Raw genomic sequence first — 19,810 nt, forward strand, 5'->3', positions numbered from 1 at the left:
GGACCAGGAGATGCAGGGTGTCGCTGATGAGTCCTTTGTGTCCCTCAGTCACCGTGAGGGCCCATCTCACCGGGTGGCTGATGACCCTGAAGAAGACCTTCGTCCTGGCCCCCAGCTCCGTGCTGCGGATCATCGTCCTCATCACCAGCCTCGTGGTCCTGCCCTACCTGGGGTATGCTGTCGGGGGCTTGGGGCTGTGGGTCCTTCTGCCACTGAAGTACGTCCCCCAAGTGTGTCTACAGTTAGAAGTGCAGACTGAGCCCTCCTTTCTCTGCTCAGCAGCATTCTAGAAGGGTACTTTCAGGGTCAGGCCTGCTCACCGTTCACCGAGCACCTGCTGCGGGCGGCAGGGCGGGAAGGGCCAAACACCAGGGAGCAAGGGGGGTGACCCCGCCCTCAGAGCCCACCTCTGCCCCGAGTGGAGGGCGGGGAGGGCGGGGGCCCAGGCACAGCCCTGGGAGGGCAGTGGGGGCGGCTCACCCCGCAGCCCCAGGTCCCGCCAGGTGGGGGCTCCTGTCCCCCCCAGGCCTCACCAGGGCTCTCCTGCAAGCTCCCTCCCCGCCTGCGCCCTGCCTGCATCTCTGCCCGTCTGTGCCTCGGTGTGGCTGACACACGCGGCCCTTGTGTTCTCCTCCACAGCGTGCACGGGGCCACCCTGGGCGTGGGCTCCCTCCTGGCAGGCTTCGTGGGAGAGTCCACCATGGTCGCCATAGCTGCATGCTATGTCTATCGGAAACAGGTGAGCCTGGCCCCAGACCTGCATACCTGCCCAGGCGGGGATGCCACCCCGGGGAGCGGGGGACCTGAGTGGCTCCCCAAGGGCCCCGGGGGAGGCGGCCGAGGCGGTGGCGCCTCTCGTTCATGCCCCACTGCAGCCGGGTGCACCCTGCTCATGGGAACCCCAGGGACCCTCTAGGCCAGAGCACCTGGGCCCCAGGTCAGGGCAGTAATAAGGGGACCTGGTGTTGCACTAATCTGTGGAGTAGTATGGCCTGGGAGCGATGGCCAAGGATGCAGCCCCGCGGCCTAGTCCCGCCTGGCCTTCAGGGGCAGCTGTATGGCCCGGGGGCCATGGCCGGCCAAGGACACAGCCCTGTGGCCTGGTACTGCCTTGTGGCAACCTCAAGTTATAGACACTGAATAATGATTTAACGATGCCAGGATGTGCTCAAAGCGTGCTCCCCGTTGAAGGCATCCGTCCTCTGAGTCCTTATCTGCTCAGACTTTACTGCTGAGGAGGGACCAATCCAGAAAATGTGGGGGGTCAGGATGCCCTCTCCCCTCGGCAGAGCGCCTCCTGTCCTCAGCCTCCGGCCCCAGGCCCCTCCAGGAAGTCTTCCCAGCTGCCCACCTCGCGCCGCACCCACCTACACACTGGGCACTCTGCACCCTGAGCACGAAGCTCAGTTATCCTGCAGGGTCGCCTGCCTGTTCAGGGGTTTAGTCCTAAGACCACAACTAGGGAGCAGGACGGACTGGGTGGGGGTGGAGACGGGAGGGGCCGAGGATGGGTGCCCGGGCTCACCTGTGTGGTCCCCCAGCCCGGCAGCAGGGGCAAGGGCTGAACTTGGAAGATGCTTGGACCCAACCAAGGTCGGGGTTTTGCTTGCATGTGGGATTAAAGGAAAGAGGGGCGGGGCCCAGAAGTGTTTATAATTACGGAAAGGTTCACTGGGGCGGATGAGAGGGGAGAGAAGGCGGATGGCTGGGGCAGGGGCCGGGCATGGCAGGAGGTGAGGACCGAGTCCTTGTAGCTGACGCCAAGGAGTGGAGGGGCGGGGGGGGGGGGGGGGGGGTGCCGAGTCCTACAAGGCCAGGACGGGCAGGCGGGGAGCAGGGGGAGACCGGGGCGGCCTGGAGGGGAGGCGGGTGGCGGGAGGGGGGAGGGAGGGGGGAGGGGCTGCGGGGGGGAGGGAGGGGGAGGGGCTGCGGGGGGGAGGGGGAGGGCTGCGGAGGGGGGAGGGGAGGGGCTGCGGGGGGAGGGGGAGGGGCTGCGGGGGGGGAGGGGCTGCGGGGGGGGAGGGAGGGGGAGGGGCTGCGGGGGAGGGGGCGGGGCGGGGGCCGCGGGGAGCCTGCGCCCTGCAGCTGCGGGGGGGATGCGGGATGCGGCCCGCAGCGGCCGCCAGGTCCGCCCCCCCCCCCCCCCCCGGGCGCCGGCCCCTCCCTGCTCCGGGCCGGCCCCACTCAGGAGCCCTCTTGGGTCTAGAAGAAGAAGATGGAGAGCGAGCCGGCGGCGGAGGGCGAGGACTCGGCCATGACGGACATCCCGCCGGCGGAGGAGGGCGCGGACGTGGTGGAGATGCGGGGGGACAACGACTGAGGGGCCGCGGGCGCGGGCGGGGGCAGCGCGGCCACGTGCCCCCCGCCCCCCCCCACCCGCCCCGGCCCGACCCCGCCCCCGACAATCTGCGCTCGCTCGGGCCCAAGGACGGCGGCCGCGCCCCCCCCCGCCCCGCCCCGCGCGTCCCTCCGAGGACCCCCCCCCCCCCCCGTGCCCCCGGGACCGCGCCCCCCGCAGCGCCCCCGCCCCCCCCCCCCCCGCGCGAACGCGGACGGACGCCCGGACGGACGCACGGACTCACGGACGGACGCACGGACGCCCCGCGGGGCGGGCTGCAGAGCCCCGGGGTGCTGGGGTCGGGCGGGGGTCCCCGGGAGGGCCCGAGCCCCGCTTAGTCCTAAGGGAAGGAGGCGCCGGGCCTCGCCCGCCCCAGCCCAGGCCCCCGCGGCGACACACTTTGTCGGCGACACGGCAGGGTCGCGGGGACACCCCGGGTGACACATTTGAAATCCACGTAGTGCAGTCTATTTTTCTAAGTTTTGGAAAGCGGGTTTTTTTCTTTACAAAAATTATGGACACAGTTCACTAAATTCTTGATTTAGTCAAAATTCCTAGACGGAAAGAACCTAAACACAAAAATATTTTAAAGATATAAATATATACTGTATATGTTATGTAATTTATTTTAGGCTATAATACATTTCCTATTTTCGCATTTTCAATAAAATGTCTCTAATACAATACGGTTGATGGCTTGTGTGCTCCCCAGACCTGCAGTTGAGACGTGTTGTATCAATGAACATTGTATGTTACTTACAGCAGTTTTGGAGTCTGTCGTTTGTATATAAATGTAAGGATCCGTACGCGACAACACAACTATTTTTCGTGATGGGTAAGGGTAGGAATGGGGCCAGCCGGCCTAGACAGCAGTGGGAATGCAAACATACCCTGGCAGGGCCAAAGAAGGAAAGAAAACAGACAAGCCTTGTGTGTTCATTGTTCTCAGTACGTGTAACCATATTGTTCCTCGTTAAAAAGCAAAACAAAACAACGTGAGCGCATAAAGCCGGTCACGAACATCACAGGGCCGTGTCCACATCTCCGGACAAGTGACCTTGGGTGTGCCCACCGTGGGGACAGACTTCTCGGCTTCCTCGGAGAGACTTCCTCCGTATCACGAGTGCTGGAAACTAAGACGCGGAGCTCGCAGGCGGTGCAGGGGCAGATCTGACAAGACGGGGGGAAAAACGTCTAATTGTATCAGCTTTTTAAAAGTACATGACTAGAAAATTAAACAGTATTTTTTAACGTGTGTGACTATCTCATGCTTGCGGGGCTGGAGCTCAGAGATCAAATTGTGAAAGCCACTTCCTCTCTCTGTAAAGTCGGGGAGAGAGCAGCTAGAGACGCCTCATGATGCAACTAGAGCATGGGCCTCAGGGACCCGTCCGGGGTGAACATCACGGGCGGTGAATATGTGGCTGCCATCTCAGGGGACACGGGAAGCCACCCACACCCAGACACGATGATGACAGACATTGTAGAGGTCGTGTCCGAAACCTTCCACCCGGAAGCACGTCGACCCCCCGCGCTTCCTTCACTTGGGCTTAACCGTGGCCTGTCTGCATCCGCCCTAACCCACTTTCAGGGGTGGGAGCGACACCCCTTTCACATTCCCCACCAAAGATTTCCCTCGCAGGTTTCTTCTTAACTGCAAGTCGCTCAGCTGACAGACAGGATGAGAAGGGCGTGCTGCCTACGAGAGGGTCAAGGACCATGACAAGCCCAGCGTGACTTTAGAGGGCGGAGGACTGCCTTGGGGGCAGCTCAAAGCAGGCTTTCCACCCTGAGGGTGTTCCCAGGCCGGAGCAGCTGCTTCTGTGGCCTCTCTGCTTTTTTGAGGGTCATGCGCCAGGTCGTTCTAAACGTGCAGGTGCCGTCTGCTCTGTTCCACTTGGAGCGTGGTGGCACCAGGCATCAGATGCCCAAGACGTGAGCAGAAGGAACCAGGCGAGGCTTGCTCCAGGGAAGTCGGGAGAGGGTTGGACCTGTTGGTCGTGAGGCTCAGGGCGTGCTGTGAGGTTTGGACGTTGGCCTCTCTGGGACTCTGGAAGGCCGTTGGTGTACGTCGGGCGGCAGCCGGGCATGGCCTCGAGCTGCCTCTGTTGGGTCTGTCTTCTTCCAGAAGTCGTCTCGTTCTGCGTTTTGTTTCCTGTGTCAGCCCTGGCAGGTGGCTTGGCTTTGGAAATGGCCACGGATGGTTGATACCCTTAGAAAGAGCAGCTTTCAGGGCCGCTTAGGCGGTACCAGGTGGGGCCAAGGAAGGCTTCGGTAGGGTAGCAAACGCACGTTCTCAAAAACTCTTAGAGTCCAACCGATAAATGACTTCTGGGAGGTGCGGAGGGCAGGGGCCCAGGAGGAGGGACGCCCGGGGAGGGAGGGGCTCCACCGAAGCCCAGCTCCATCAGGCTGAAAGTTCTCCAGACCCCATGGCACTTCCCAACCGGGGTCCGGCTCCGTGGTCCTCACAAGCAGCCTTTTCTGGTTCTCTCTCAGGGTTGGGATAGTCATTACATCTCCCAAATACGACGGAAGTTCTTCAATGATAGCTTAGAGTTAAGAAGTAAATTTTTTAAAAATACAACTCAACAGCTCCCTACCCTCATTGTTCCCAATTTGGGGTGTTTTCTTACAGGAAAGGAGGAGGAGGAGAGTAAGGGTTTTTTGTTTGTTTGTTTCTGGTGTTCTTAGTTTCTAGAAACAAAACAATTTAAAGACTCAGTAGTTCTCTGACCAGCTGTATTTTTTTTTCCTTTATTCAGACTGAAGTGGGAGAGCCCAAGAGGTTGTGGTTGCAAGAGAAATAGTATTTATAATCTTGCAATTAAATTACAAGACCTTGAGAAGTATTTAAAAAATCTTTCTACCTCAGCCAGTCTCTAAGAGGCCAGTGCCCAGGACAGCACATGCTGTCATGTTCCAACCAGCCACGGCTTCTGGCCTCCTGTTTTGCAAGTGAGCTGACCCCTAAACAGAGGATGAAGGTTTCAAAGTGAGGCACAGCCCAGTACAAGGGGCCTTTCATGTTCTAAGTCCCGCCCCTCCTTGGGGTCACCCAGCTTGCGATGGGCAGGGCTTCGGAAGGTGGGGACAACTGTGTCCCACCTGCAGCCAATTCCCTGAAACCCACTGGCCCCCGCCTCCCTTAGACAGCCACCCTCACCCAGGTCTGTCATAAAAAGCCCGCGAATCATAGAAAAGCATGCTTTCTGAGCAACGTGTTTAGTAAACATTCGAGATGCTTCTCTGGTTATTTTGAGTCTCTATTTCTGTCATCTGAAGCAGCAAAACATCACATGATTCATCAGCTGATCTAACCACACATCAGACAGGATGTAGAGGCAATCTGAAGACAAACGTACAAAGAGGCCCTGTTGCCTGCCCTTTTAAGGGCAAAACATCTAAAATTAACTACGCTAATGTTCAAAGTGAGATAAATGTTATTATGTAATGAAAATAACCCAAACCTCACTCAGAGGTCAGAAGAGGTGTGTGTGTAGCTTACTCTCTGATCTCAGCAGGGAAAAGCAGTGGAGAGGAGATGCTCTGAGTGGACTCTCTCCTCTAAGCAGGACACCAGAGCTCGGCCTCCAGCTGGCAGGGTGTTGGCCAAGTCCAGGTGACTCAGAAAGATTTTTTCCCTCTGCTTCATGGAGCATCAACCAGGGTCCTAAAGTCTGCACAAGTCACGGGCTTTTATAGCCGGGAGGCTGCTACACACGGGTCTTACCCGGTGCCTCTAAGTGAGGTCATGGAACGTGAGTGCACTTGGCCAACAAGACTTAGCGCAGCCGGGCGTGCACACGGAAACACACGAGACCTAGGAGTGCTTTTTGTGTCCGCAAGTGTACGTGGATTCCGTAGGTTAAAGAACGCTAGAGCCAGGCTGGCCGGCCTGGCCTCGGGGAAGTTAGTGGCCTGTGGAGGTCGGGGGGCACCGGGAGGTCCAGCGGCAGCCGCTCCCCAGCCCTGTGCCGGGGACGAGAGGCGGTGCCTTTGGAGTCGGGCCCCACTGTGGCCAGTGGACTCTGGTTCCCCGAAGCGTGGGGCTGTGAACGCCCCCACAGGTTCCCCACAGCTTGGAGGAACCTGCCGTAAAGGTGAAGTCCCGACCAGCCCGGTGGAACAAAGGAGTAGGGTACGTGCCAGCACCCGTCCCGGCCGTAGGGAGGGCCGGTCACCACAGAGCAGTCCCCGGGGGCCCCGTCCACAAACACGCTCCCTGCAGCCTTGATCCGCTTGGTTTGCTTCGTGAGGCTTTGAGAGCACAGACACCCAAAGCCGGAATGCCCGCGGAGCTGGCCGTGGAGCTCCAGAAATCCTGACCGAGCCTCCCCCGGGACCGCGGGCCGCGGCCCGGCCTGTGCTCCTGGTTTAGGAGAGCTTAGCCGCCGCGGGTGTGGCGCACAACGGCCCACATGTCTCACAGTGTCCCCGCCTCACGCTCGTCACCTGCGCAGCGAGAGGCTTCGGCCGCTACCGCCGAGGCCCCTCCAGGGCCGGCACCCTGTGTACAGTCCCGGATCTAGAACACGCTTCAGGATCCTGCAAGTGGAAAGACGGAATCACCGCAGTCTTCCCCTTAGACGTGAACATTAGCAGCAATCCGGGATCCTTTTTAACAAAATGAAGTCTACTGGGAGTCATTCCACGTGTGCGTGCTTGTCAGTGTACCAGCCTTTCGGTTTCATGTCAAAACTGTGGGTTTGGGGATCCCTGGGGCGCTCAGTGGCTGAGCGTCTGCCTTCGGCTCAGGGTGTGACCCCGGGGTCCTGGGATCGAGTCCCACATCGGGTTCCCTGCAGGGAGCCTGCTTCTCCCTCGGCCTGGGTCTCTGCCTCTCCCTCTCTGTCTCTCCGAATAAATAAATAACATCTTTAAAAAAAAAAAAAAAAAAACCTGTGGGTTTATGCAGGGAGCCTGATGTGGGACTTGATTCCAGGACCCCAGATCTCGACCTGAGCTGAAGGGAGACAGCCGCTGAGCCACCCAGACGCCCCTAAAACTGTGGGTTTCATTGAAATGAATCACATTCAAACATTGGTGCGGCCTTTGATTAGAACGGACTGTGGAGGTCAGTATAAAATACATATTGCACTTCAACACGTGCTGTGTATGTCTAATAGAGGTAACCTTTGCATCATTAAGGTGCAGGATGTCACATATGCCTCCATTTTTGGTTGTTTGGTGGGGCTGCAATTTCCACGTGTTGTCAAGTAGTTTTCACGCTCTAATTTTACCTGAAGTAAAGCTTCAAGTTGGCATACGTTTGAGATTGCTCTTAGTTTCTTGATTTTCTATTACTTCTATATATTCACATATAGAAACAATAGTTTCTATATTATCTTATGTTAAATATATTTAACACTATTTTATATTAAAATATAAAAATATTTATATTTCTATTATCTAGCATGTATGCTCTATTTATACACCCCAAATTACGTGGTTTCCTGACTCTAACTACATTTCTCTTTTCTGTCAAACACAGAGGAGGCATTAAAACCTTCCCTTTGCCTTGGTAGCTAAAACCTCTGACCACTGGGATAGTTCTCTACACTCCCTTATTTAAATAGGACCTAACGCTTCAACTTGTACTCCGTGTGAAAAGGAGTTTCTCCTTCCCATCGTATTGACAGCACTTCTCTGCGCTCCGCTCCTCCTCGGCCCTGCTCGAAGGGGGACGCCCAACCTAGCCGGGCGTGGGCAAGCAAGACGGCCAGGACCCGAGCGCCCTCCTGCCCGCACCCGAGGGACTCCTGTTCCTCTCGATCACTGTGTGAAACGCCGTGTCTTGAGCTCAGAGCCACGGCGCTCACTGTGAACCCCCGTGGGAGGGTCTGCAGAGGAAGGGCTCCGTTACGCACCTGCACTGAGGAGGCTGGAGGAGCCCCAGGCTGGACGCGCGCTGAGGCTACGCGTCCCCCACACGCTCTGCTCCCTGTCTTCGGGTTAAAGCCCGGATCTCACGCCTCTATCCTGCTTCCCTGGAACTTCCTCTAACCCCACCATGCTTTAGAGCCAAGGTGGCGGGGACCTTTCTCGCCATCCGTGGCACTCGGGCTTGGCCCGTCTTCCTGCCTGGCTCAAAAGTCAGCATGTGGCATGGCGCTGGCCCGGGCATCCTCCAGCTTCCCCACGGGGAGCAGCACTGTGCAAGATGCAAGTCTGCACCCCTCCCGGGCTTTCTCCTGACATACCAGATGAGTCACAGTATCGTCCACCCAAAAGCCTACTCCATGACACTCCTCTCCTGCACCAGCAGGGTCCCACTAGCCCCTAGCAGTTGTCCTTCCAGTCACACTCTCACGTCTGTCCCTCCTCTGCATCCTCTTTAGTCCCACTGGCTTAGCTCAGGTGCTCCTGGTCACCTAGGGCCGGATGCTACAGGAGCCTTCTCCAGGCTCATGTGTCCCCTTGGACTACAAATGTAAATGACGACACCTAGGATTGCAGTGCACAACCCGTGCAACCATTCCCAGCGGCCTGCCCACCTCTCCTTACCTCCGCTCGATGTCATACATTGCAGAGGACTTTTAGTGTTCATACTTGTCTTCTTCAATTAGGATAGTTGAGAGCTTTTAATCCAGGGGCTGTTAAAATAAACCATGAGACAGTTCATGGTTTTGAAGCACCTGCCCCTAATCTCTTTGCCTGTCTGTAAATTATCCCAAACCACCCACACCCACATGTTTGGAGCAAAATTCCAAAAGGTTTACCCTTGTGACAGGTAGTTTGGATGTAGCCACAGACATGATCTACTGGGCTTTTAGCTTAATGTCATGAAGAAAACTACTCTCTTCCAAATTATCCTTTTCAACACTCTTAAAAGCAACACTTGAGTCGGGGGGGGGGGTTGTGGGGAGTTCGCTTTGCTTGTTTCTTCAATTCACCCGCCATGAGCTCCAGGCTCATCTGGACCACGCAAGCCAATAAATACTGTGCTGATTTCACAGGTCAATACACTGGCTTTGCACAAAAAGAAAAACAAAAGCACAAAACTCAAAACACAGGAGCTGTGACTCTTACCCCGTCTTGGCTGCTGATTAGCTCTGAGGGCTGGCGACTCTCCAAGCGCACCTGCCCACCTGCTTTCAGCAAACGCGAACTACCACAGCTTGTACCACACAGAACCGTGGCCGATTGGTCTTCAGTTCAAATACCCTTGAGTCCGGAGACCAAAACAGAATGAACGAGTTAGTATCCTCTGATTTCTGCAGAAAGCTGCCTTGCTGTAGAGGCCGGCAGCCCAGGAAGGCCTCTGTGGCCAGCTCGCTGCCCCCCAGCCCCAGACTCATGAGGACACATGCTCACAGGCTCCTGCATCAGGTCAGCAGCAGTTTCCCGTGTCCCAGCCGGCGGCACGCCCCACCTCAGCTGTTCTGCTTTCCCCCCACTGCTGCTGTGCTTCCAGCCACCTCCCCCCACCCCCCGCACCCTACAGCTGTGATTGTCAGAGCTGCTGGATTCCACCTTCTTTGGAAAAGAGTAAACCTGGCCCCCACTCCCCGGGCCGCTCCCACCTAGGTCGGGAATCCAGGTCTGCATGCCCCCAGACAACGTAATCTGGGCCTGTCTCCAGTTCCAGTTACACAGGGGACACCCAGGGCAGTTTCCCAGCCCAGACCAGTCCCCCCCAACCTCTCACAGGGGTCCCAGAGGAGCCTAGGCCCTTAGGCATCTTCCTCCCTGCACCTTTCTCACCACCCTCTCCCTGCCTCCTCCAGACTTCCGGCCAGGTGAGTTCAGTATCACCACCCAGAAGCTTCCTCCATGCCCCATCCCTCCCTGGATCAAGTCAGGAGCAGCTCTCTCTTCCAGTAACTCTCACGTCTGTCCCTCTTCTGCATCCTTAGTCCCTCTGGCTTAGCTCAGGGGCTCCTGGTCACCTAGGACAGGATGCTGCAGGAGCCTTCAGGCTCATGTGTCCCCTGGACTGTGAAGTGAATGACACCTCCTGGAGTTTTGCAGTGCACAACATGCCCAACCATTCCTGGCAGGCTACCCACCCCCCCACACTACCTCCTTGCTTTTCCAACCTGGCCCTTCCTCTCACTCTAGGCATTGGGTTGCCACAAGGAGGACCTCACACTTACGTGGGTGGCAACCAGGCTGAGCTTAGGCTACACATAGTAAATAGGGCCCTAGCAGAAAGGTGGATGCTGACACCCCGTGAGAAGAAGCATCCCAGGGTGGGGACTCCTGAAGGTGCTCAGCCTCCTGCTCCAGCTGTCTTCATGCCTGGCCCACTCCAGAACCTGTCCCCTCTTTCATCCTCACCTACCAAGAGGGCATAAAAGAACAAAGAGTACTTATCATTTGTAGGCATGATTTCTTTGCAGAGCAAAGCTGAGCCCTTCTCCTTCTGAGGGTTCTGTGCACATGTGTGCATTGGGGGCACTGGGGGGGGTGCCTCGACCCCTTCATCCCTAGGACTCCTCAGGAGACTCTGCTCCCTGCTCCAGCTCCGGGACCGTCAGCGATGGCTCATAGCTTTGCCACTTACCCAAGGGGGCTTCCAACTTCTCAGCGGGAATCACTTTGGCTGCATAAGATGATGGTAAGCTTTTTTAAAATTTACTTATTTTAGAGAGAGCACACGTACAAGACAGAGCTGGAGTGGGGGGAGGGCAGAGGGAGAAGGAGAGGGAGAACCTTAAGCAGACTCGACACAGGGCTCCATCTCCCAATCCTGAGATCACGACCTGAGCGGCAATCAAGAGTCAGACGCTCCGCCAACTGAGCCACCTGGGTGCCCCATGAGCTTTCTTCATTATCCAAGGGTGCTCAGCGAAGTCATGGAGCCCAGAGGTGAGGCCCCCCCAGGGCAGGGGAAGTGCTCCTGGTGCTTGCCTCTTGAACAATGGAAGACAAAATCACTGTGTGACCCGGTCCACGGAGGCACGGATTCAGCTCACCTGTTGCAGACGCATGTGAGGTGTGTGAGAGCTGGGGACAGCTAGAGAGGACCTGGGAGGGCTGGGCGGGGACGGTCGGGAGGGACCGGGACAGAAAGGCTGGGCCAGCTCCTCCTCGCAGCTGGGTTTGGAACCGTGCCGCCCAGAGCAGCACTCTTGGAGAAAGCGACGGCATTCACACCTTCCTCCCTGGAACGCTAACCCAGGACACCTGCGCAGCGGCCGCCTCCCCGAGGCCGTGTTACCTCCAAGTCGCTTCTTGATGGTGAAGTTGGTCAAGCCCTCCATGAACTAACATTACCTAAGCCAGTTGTCACTTGCCATCAGAAGAGCTCAGCACGGATGTGTGGGCACCCCTCTGCGGCCTCCCCTTCTCCACGTGCCCCCTAAATCTCTGTGAAATACAGAAACGTGAACCAAAGGTACCCTCACAGATGACAGTCTAGTTAGACAGACAGACGGCCAAAGGACGAGAGCTCCCAGAAAATGGCCTGTGAACAGCTTCTACAAACAGAAGCAGGTTCAGTCTCAGTACAGGGACGCAAACCGATGTCCAACTACCGACCAGCAGAGACCAACAGCCATGGTGGAGCTCGGCCAGCAGGGGCCTAAGGAGGTGGCCCCTGGTCCCCTGGAGATGCCGACCCGTGGCACCTCTTCAGCGGACACTTCGGCAACATGCCTCACGCACAGCCTCAACCAGGGAGATTAAGGTCATGGGTGAACGTGAACAGGCAAAGCAGGAAAGAAATCCGATGACTGATCAATATCTAGGAAAAATGTCTACCGCTTCCAGGATCGGAGCCAATTATACCTAGACGTCTGGGGCGCCGGGTGGCTGAGTCACCAAGTGTCTGCCTTCGCCTCAGGTCATGATCCGGGATCCTGGACGGAGCCGCCGTTGGGCTCCCTGCTCTGCAGGGCGTCTGTCTCCCTCTCCCCCACCCTCCCCCTGCTCATGATCTCTCTCTCTCAAATCTAAAAACAAAACAAAACCCAAAAACTATGTCTCCCTCTCGTTCCAATATTTTTCTTGCTGAATCGTCAAAGTTAAAAGTTAAATCATACCTACTATCAGTCCTACGGCTCAGGTATGTCCTGGTGAGCCTGAAAATTCTTGCAACATTTTTGGAGGGTGGTTTGGAAATATGTTTTAAGAGCTTTACACATGTTGAATCTAGAAAGGCCTGAAACGATTCACCACCAGAATGCTTATTACAGCACTACGTCTGATCTCAAAGATTGAAAATATCCAGTGGCGTTAACTATATGCTTTCGAAAGATGTTTTTAAAGCCTTAATAGCGTACAGTATTCCTCGTGAGCTGGCACAGTTAGACATTCTCATCTTCAAGGACAGGAAGTTGAGCATGACAATGAGAATTCTGGACAAACAGATCTTGTTATTGAAAAAAAAAAGAAAATCCTTATGTTCTTTTAGCCCCCCCCCCCCCCCCCGCTCCTCCTCCACAATCTCTTCTCCTCATTCAACCCAAGAGACAAGCATGTAGGCCTTGCCACTCCTCGGGTCTTTGTTTGCTCAGGAGGGCTGTGCCACCTGAAGCAAACTCGTCTGCTCCTTTCCCCATTCCTAGGACTGACGTCAAGGTCATCCTCGGGGTGGGGACCCCAGACGCTGAGAGGGTGGAGGTCAAGGTGGTGCCCGGGGACGCCGTCCTTTCCAGCATCTTTGGAGTCGACCTCCTTCATGGCCTTGCTCACTCCCTTCAGGGTGCTGCCCCGCCGGCTCCCAGGGACCATCTCCAGGAAGGTCCCAGAGAGGAGCGGTACTTTGCGAGCTGCACACGCTCTTCCTGGAGGACCCAGCCACCCCACTCCTGGGACAGTCCCCGTGACCCCATAGCGTCCCCGGGGCTGGCCCTATGCCTGTCTAGCTTGTCCAGGTCATCTCTACACCCATCTGACGTGGTGCTGGCCCTTGGGAGGCGCGGTGCACCCATCGCGTGTGGAGGCACAGGCTCCTCTGACCCACGGAGCCATAGCCGGGTGCCCTGAAATACGTGTCCTTGAAAAACAAACGTGAGGTCTTCACCCGTGACCTTTCCCCTGCTGAGCAGCCTTCTGCTCAGCTGCCCTCCAGGTGGAGGAAATACCAGCAACGCACAGAGTTCAGCCTATTGAGGAAGGATTCCCTGAAAGAAAACCCTCCTTTTCAAGTTTCTCATGTTCGGTCAAGCTTTCAACTCACTGGACGGCCAAGCCTCCCGAGCCGCATGACTTGCTTGATTTCTCTCTTGTGGGCATCTCCTCAGTAGCCTTCATAGTGCTCGGGATGTAGGATTTACAGGGAACAGTTTCCATCCTGGGGCCCGGTGGACGCTGCGACGTGGGATCAGGGATTCACACAGGAGAGGAGAAGGCCGAGGGAGAGGCTCAGAAATGAAACCCTTAAAAGCCCATGGACGGGGCATCCCTGCGGGGCTCAGCGCTTTAGTGCCCACCTTCGGCCCAGGGCGTGACCCTGGGGTCCCGGGATCGAGTCCCACGTCAGGCTTCCTGCACGGAGCCTGCTTCTCCCTCTGCCTGTGTCTCTGACTCTCTCTGTGTCTCTCATGAATAAATAAATAAAATATTTTAAAAAAAAGCCCATGGCCAATTGGTGACGCTCACATGATAAAGAGTCACAGCTCTGCACCGGCCCCCTCTATGAGGAAAGTCGGACCTCTCAGCCCAGCAGACAGAGGGGCCTGGGCAGCGGCGAGGCCGTGGGCTTCAGTGTGGGAACCGGCCATTCTGGGGGGAAGCTTTCACATGCCAGACCTCGCAGCTGAGGCGGTGAGCAGCTAGGGCCAACCTCGGTGGGGTGGGGGCAGAGGCCAGACACTTCTCCTGGCCTGTGGCTGACCATGAACCTGTCACCGGGGTGAGTTGGCACAACCTCTCCTCAGTGGTTGTGCAGGTGCATATTCCTTGCGACCTCCTGAAGGCTGGGGAACGAGCGTTCCTGGAGTGAAACCCTCAGTTTGCTCCTCCCAGGTGGGTGGCAGCTCTGGTCCCACATTAGCCTTGAGACGCAATGGAACTGGCTGTCGTGGACCCCGAGCAGAAGCTCACCTTAATGTCAGCTCTCCGCTGGCCTCTCAGGAGCGCTCGGCAGTGCAGGTGACGGGCAGGACCTCCGGCGCAGGGCGGGGGCTGCCCCGATCGGGCCCGTGGCCCGCAGTCCTGCCGCTTCAGAGCATTTCTTACGGAGCCACCTAGACAGGGCCGTGTGTGCACATCTCACCGTCCTCACCCTGCTTGTGCCGTGAGACGACCAAGCGTCTACGTGGTGACCCGGCGCTCGGCTCCCACGGACCTCCTGTCCACGTGTTGGGAGGGGGCCGCGGTGACCGGAGCCACGGCGGTGGGGTGGGCCGGGCAGCCTGCGTGGGAAGGGTGTTGGTGTGTTCAGGCCCCACGAGCAGGGCGTAGGTGTCCTCGCACACGGCGCACGCTCAGCGGGCCGCCCCAGGGACCCCGGCCCTGCCTTGGGGCCCTCGTGCCGCACACGGTGGCGTGGAATTCCTGCTCACGCTGGAGACAAAGCGAGTGTGTGAGTCACAACCTGAGCTGTTGGTTCACGCCTCTGAGCAACTCCTTTGACTTTTTCCCTAGATCTTTAGCGATTAAGGAGTTTTTTTCGAAGCCCAAGTACAACCACATTTTGAAGCCAGAAGACTGTCTGTCTGAACCGTGCACCATCCTACAGCTGGACACGAGAACCGTGCAGATCGCTGACCTGAGGGTGAGAGCTCCGGAGGCTAAGTGGGCGGCGCACGTGCCAGACTCTGTGCGAATAAACAGATTGAGGAACGTTGCCTTTGATTTTCCGAGTCTTGTCTTTTTTATGCTCTGATTTTGTATTTTTACATTATTTTTTCATGGACCTCTTTAACATCATCAGTCATTTTTATATTTATGTTTAATATTTTCAGCATCTTGAGATTCTAATAAATTATATCTAGTTTCTTCAAGGATTTCAAGTTAAAAATTTTTTTTCTAAGTTGTGCTGCCGTGGATGACAAAATTCTTAATTCTTACTCTTACATTCCCCCTGTTGCCACGAGGTGGCGCGTGTGCATTCAGGAGCGGCTCATTTTCAGGGTGTGCTCGGAGGTGCAGAGCTTGGGAGCGGGTCCCTGGAACCCCCTGGAGCTCAGCCGGGAGCTAAGCCGTTGGCTCTGCACTTAGTTTCGCAGTATAGAGAGGCCCGGTTCTTTATGCCAAGAATTGAGAAGAAATAGGATTCCACTCAAATATGGGGCCAGAAAATGAGGCAAGTGAGGCCCACGTTGCTTGAAACCTTTTCTGATTATCTGCCGCATGTGAATTTGTGCTGCCAGCTTTAGTGGTTCTTTCCCGAGGAGCAGGTTTGCTGTGTTTGGCTACACTAGCAAGTTGCATCCACAGTTATTGGACTAGACGTGGGCCCGGCAGTGCAGCGGCATCTGAGCGGGGCTGGCGGGGGACAGCTGCTAGTTCCTGCCCGGAGCCCTCCCGCCTGCTGTCACGCACTCACGGCAGCCGCGTCCCTTCCTTATCGTTGCCTGAGCAGACCACGAGCGGCGAGCTGCACTTTGAGATCAGGAAGGCCGGCGCGCTGCATGGATTCACCGCCTGGTTCAGTGTCTGGTTCCAGAGCCTGCAGGAGGACGAGCCGCAGCTGGTGCTGAGCACAGGCCTGGGAGGAGCAGGTGCAGGTCCCCTGCCGTGAGGCCGTCGGGGAAGTAGCGGCGTGTGCGGGCGGTGGGCGGGGGACCGGGACCGTGCCCCACCCGCCCCTGCCCTGGGCTGCCCTGCCTGCCCTCTGACCCCTGCATGAACGGGCGGAGCTCACTTTGCCTGCCTCAGTGGCCCTGGACACTGCTTCAGCTTCCCATGGTCTAATACAAGCACAACCCATGGAATTTTAGGGGCTTTTAACTCCCCAAGACTTTCTTGAAGAAGGTCAGTGTTTCTTGAGACAATTTTTTTTTAAAGATTTTATTTGAGGGAGAGAGTGGGCGAGAGAGCACATGAGCAGAGGGTGGGGGAGGGAGAGGCAGACGCCCCGCTGAGCAGGGAGCCCAATGCGGAACTCGATCCCAGGCCCCGGGGTCATCCCTGAGCCAAGGCAGACGCTCCCCGGACGGAGCCCCCAGCCGCCCCCGGGACACTTCTGTGCAGTAGCATCTTGACGCTGCTCGCTGCTCGGGTGAGCCGGGCGCTGCAGTCTGCCTCGGAGCTGGACCCAGCAGCCCGGCAGCGCTGCCTTCCTGGGGCCTCCATGGGCCTGCACAGTAGGTGCCCGGGCCGGGGCGGGCAGCCGCGCTGCTCGGGTCAACACTGGCCGCAGTGGGAGTCCTCGGGGCCTCGCGTCCGTCCGCACCACAGGAGCCAGGCTGTTGGCCAGAGCGTCCGTGGAGGTGTCGGGGCCAGGCCTCTGGCCGCCCTTCGCAGTCCCAGCACACAGATGCGAGCTGTCACCAGTCGAGGGCGGGAACTCAGGCCCCTGGGGTCGTGGGCCTGCACACGGTGGGGTGGGGCAGGCAGGTGCCGAGCCCGAGCAGCGCTCTGAGACGCGGGGACAGGGGCCCTCACGGCGGCTGGGGCCAGAGGGACGTGAGGGCTGAGCATGACCCCGAGGCCGTGGAGCCGTGTCCTCAGGGCCTGCAGAACCCGGAGAGCGTGGAACGTGACCGTTTGTCCCAGATGTCGCACTTGCCACACCCCCTCCAGCCCGACTCCCGGGGCAGTGACCTTCCTGCGCTGCGGAAACTAGAACTCGGCGTTGGCAGCCTAGGGACTGGGTAGGGACGCAGTAGACGCCCCATGCCAGGGTGCGGGGGCCTGGGAGCGCCTAGAGCCGCGTGCTCGCTGGGCTGTGGCCCAGTCCCTGGCGCCCACAGAGGCCTCGCCGTGGGCCTGGTGTGTCTGCCCCGCGGGGGAGCCTGGGGGTCCCCCCCACAGAGGTGACGCGTGCCCCGTGTCTTGCAGAACCACCCACTGGAGGCAGGTGCTGTTTATGATGGACGAGCCCGTGTCCGTGCTCTCGGGAGATGTGGTCACAGGCTCGGTTGTGCTGCAGAGAAACCCTGTGTGGAGGAGGCACATGTCCGTGGCGCTCAGCTGGTCCGTCACTTCCACACAAGACCCCACATCGCAGAAAGTAAGGCTCGTGCCGCAGGGCGGGTGGGCGCTGGTGCTGGGAGACGGGCGTGGCGGTCGCAGTGCCACGGCCTCAGCCTCGCGCGCCTGCGCTGCTTTCTCATCCTCCTCGCGGGCAGTTGGTGCTGTTATTGGTAGAACAGGAAACGGGGGCAGGAAGGTGAGTCTGAGGGCAGGGGCCCAGCCAGGGCCACCCTTCCCGTGTCCAGGAGGCCCCGGTGGAGAGCGGGCCGGGCCGCTGTTCCCACACCTGGTGCAGGACGGCAGAGGGGACGCGACGGTTCTCCTCTGGTCTCCTACCTGCTTTGTGCTAATTTTATGTCAAAGTCTTAATGTTGGTCATTAAGAAACTTCTCTGCCTGAAGCTCTTGGGTGCGATCCTGAGTCGTCATCAGGAGGTGCTGCGTGTGAGTCACACTCAAGCGGTTTATTATGACTGATTTGCTTGGTCTGTTTCCAGGTGGGAGAGAAGGTCTTTCCCATCTGGAGATGACGGTCGAAGTTGTGGGAAGCAGGTGCTGCAGGAACGAGCCCGGGCGGAGACGCGCTTGGATGTGAGCCCGCGTTCCTGTGGCCCGCGAGCTCCCCTGCCCGGCGGCGGGACACCCGTGTGTGCGCGCTCCCTTCCTCGGGCCTCCACAGGCGCCGCGTGGGGCTCCGCAGGGACACCTCACCCCTGTCACTGCCCGTGTCTGTGCTCTAGAAGTAGGCTGTGTCCCCAGGTGTCCACAGTCTGGCTCGTGGCTGAGTCGGTGGCACCGTGTCCCTAAGCTAGGTCTAGATCTCAACTCGCAGGGCGCACGCGCATCACCTTGTACTCCTGTGAAAGTGGCTGTTCACGCATCATGTGTCATGGTGTCCTTGCTGCCCGGGCCCCTCCCTGTCGTGTGGAGGTGGGCGCCCCGAAGCCGTGCAGGGCCTGGAGGCGGCGACGCATGTGACGGGACTCTGCATGGATAGTACAGTCGTAGAGATGTCTTCCACGTAAATTATGTGTTGGCGCAGAGCACATACTCAATAAATATTTTTAAAGAAATGAGTGTTGGCGTGTTTCCGTGTGCGTGTGCTGTGTCGGCAAGCGCGGGGTCCTACCGCGTGTGCTGCTTTGTAGCCTTTCTCCCCTGGTGTGAAGGAACGTCCCTGCCTGTAGGTCCAGGTCTACGTCTTTTGGTGTGTACTGCTTTGACTTTTAGTTGACTTTACATTGCAGAATGAACGGTATGTCCCCACCGCGTGAGTGACGGGCGTGCAGGTGCGCATCTCCTGGAACAAGCACTCGACCGAGACGGTCAGCCGCGAGCAGCCGCCCCAAGTGCCCGGCACGCAGTGCCTCCAAGGGTGGTGCCCCCGGTGACTCGCAGCTTCCTGGGGCCGGTGGGGCACACAGGCCGCTTCTGGAGCCCGAAGCTTGTGCCGCCCACACTCCTGGGCTGAGGCTCCCGGCGGGGGGCCGTTAGGAGCAGGTGTTTGGGAGGTGCTTAGGCCTCAAGGGGGGCCCCCGGGATGGACTCGCGCCCTTCCAGGGGAGAGCCCCGCAGAAGGCTGGGCCGGGCTCCAGGTCCCAGGGGGGAGGCCGCCAGGCTGGGGGACGTCCAGCCCCCGGGCCGTTGAAGCCGCCGGGCCGGTGCCATCCAGGCCCTGTCCCTCGCTGTGGGCGTCGCTCAGCTCATGGGCACCTGTGAGCCCCAACCCCGTGTTGCCGCGGGTTCCCGCCACGTCCTGCCCCACTGGTGGTCAGCGGGTGGCCAGCGGGTGGCCTCCCGGCCCGGCCCTGGCAGGTGCAGCGGGTAGTGCGTGTGGGCCCGTGCGTTCCCCTTGGGTGCACAGCCGCCGTGGGGCTCCCGGGAGCCAGGGTCCTCAGCGCCGGCGTCCTTGGCGGGGCCCGGCTCGAAGCCCTTCATAGGCTTGTTCTGCGAACACCTGCTCCGTGGCTTAGTCTTCTCTCTATTTTGATAAACAGAAGTTCCTAAGTTTTATTTTGTCCGATTCAACATTATTTTCCTTAAGGATACACTTGCTGCGTCCGGTGGAAGGAATCTGCTCTCCGTTTCCGGCTCCGTCGGTCGCCCTGGCGCACAGCTCAGCGCCCCCGGCCTCGGTTTCTCCCGGGCCATCAGGGTGGGCTCGGGATTCGCATCCCCGGGGGTGGCTGCTCCGGTGGTGGAGTTGCAGCTTCTTTCCTCTCCTGCTGCGCGCCCCCTTGCTCTCTCCTCCAGAGCTGCTGTGGCGGCAACAGCATGTTTTGATTTATTTTCAGTATCTCCCGGGTCCAAGTATTTTCTAATTCCCATTATGAGTTCTCCTGCTGTCCCAGGGCTATTTAGAAATTGTGGCTTAATTTCCAAAGGTGGAATTTTCTAGGTATTTTTTCTTATTAATCTCTAGCTGAAAGTCACTGTGCTC

At 58.3% G+C, this 19,810-nt stretch overlaps 2 protein-coding genes and 1 long non-coding RNA gene across 7 annotated transcripts in view; 2 read left to right on the forward strand and 1 right to left on the reverse strand.

The window, feature by feature from the left end:
• ANKH (ANKH inorganic pyrophosphate transport regulator) overlaps positions 1-2,523 on the forward strand; it is a 113,309-nt gene extending 110,786 nt beyond the window's left edge. For 2 of the 4 annotated variants that reach the window (XM_072757223.1, XM_072757225.1), the window contains exons 10-12: positions 49-172; positions 640-739; positions 2,207-2,523. In XM_072757223.1, coding sequence (XP_072613324.1) covers positions 49-172; positions 640-739; positions 2,207-2,320 — 338 coding nt within the window. In that variant the 3' untranslated portion in view covers positions 2,321-2,523. The remainder of the gene's footprint in view (positions 1-48; positions 173-639; positions 740-2,206) is intronic. The other 2 variants (XM_072757224.1, XM_072757226.1) reach the window with 1 other exon arrangement.
• Positions 2,524-2,940: 417 nt separating this feature from the next.
• On the reverse strand, positions 2,941-9,663 carry LOC112925067 (uncharacterized). Its single transcript, XR_003236013.2, has 3 exons — positions 9,371-9,663; positions 8,846-8,934; positions 2,941-4,890 (listed from the first exon to the last, which is right to left on the reverse strand). It is a non-coding gene; the product is annotated as an uncharacterized lncRNA (long non-coding RNA).
• A 5,671-nt stretch (positions 9,664-15,334) lies between these two features.
• On the forward strand, positions 15,335-18,443 carry LOC140598700 (protein arginine N-methyltransferase 2-like). Of its 2 annotated transcripts, none has more exons than XR_012001324.1 (3): positions 15,335-15,954; positions 17,237-17,408; positions 17,868-18,443. XR_012001324.1 is itself a non-coding variant. In XM_072757227.1 (3 exons), exons 1-3 carry the CDS (start codon positions 16,952-16,954, stop codon positions 17,898-17,900), a joined length of 303 nt encoding a protein of 100 aa, XP_072613328.1. In that variant the 5' UTR covers positions 15,816-16,951; the 3' UTR covers positions 17,901-18,049. The 2 variants fall into 2 exon arrangements, 1 of the variants encoding a protein (XP_072613328.1); XM_072757227.1 differs by having other exon boundaries at positions 15,816-17,049; positions 17,868-18,049.
• The last annotated feature ends 1,367 nt before the right edge of the window (positions 18,444-19,810 follow it).

The sequence above is a fragment of the Vulpes vulpes genome, chromosome 4, assembly GCF_048418805.1.
Source record: "Vulpes vulpes isolate BD-2025 chromosome 4, VulVul3, whole genome shotgun sequence".
NCBI lineage: Eukaryota > Metazoa > Chordata > Mammalia > Carnivora > Canidae > Vulpes > Vulpes vulpes.

What these genes read in the sequence shown, in the direction of transcription:
- LOC140598700 (XM_072757227.1), top strand. Translation starts at nt 16,952, where the DNA reads ATGTCGCACTTGCCACACCCCCTCCAGCCCGACTCCCGGGGCAGTGAC. An exon ending in GTTGGCAGCCTAGGGACTGG is followed by an intron (nt 17,050 to 17,236) that starts GTAGGGACGCAG and finishes CGTGTCTTGCAG; the next exon opens with AACCACCCACTGGAGGCAGG. An exon ending in AAGACCCCACATCGCAGAAA is followed by an intron (nt 17,409 to 17,867) that starts GTAAGGCTCGTG and finishes GTCTGTTTCCAG; the next exon opens with GTGGGAGAGAAGGTCTTTCC.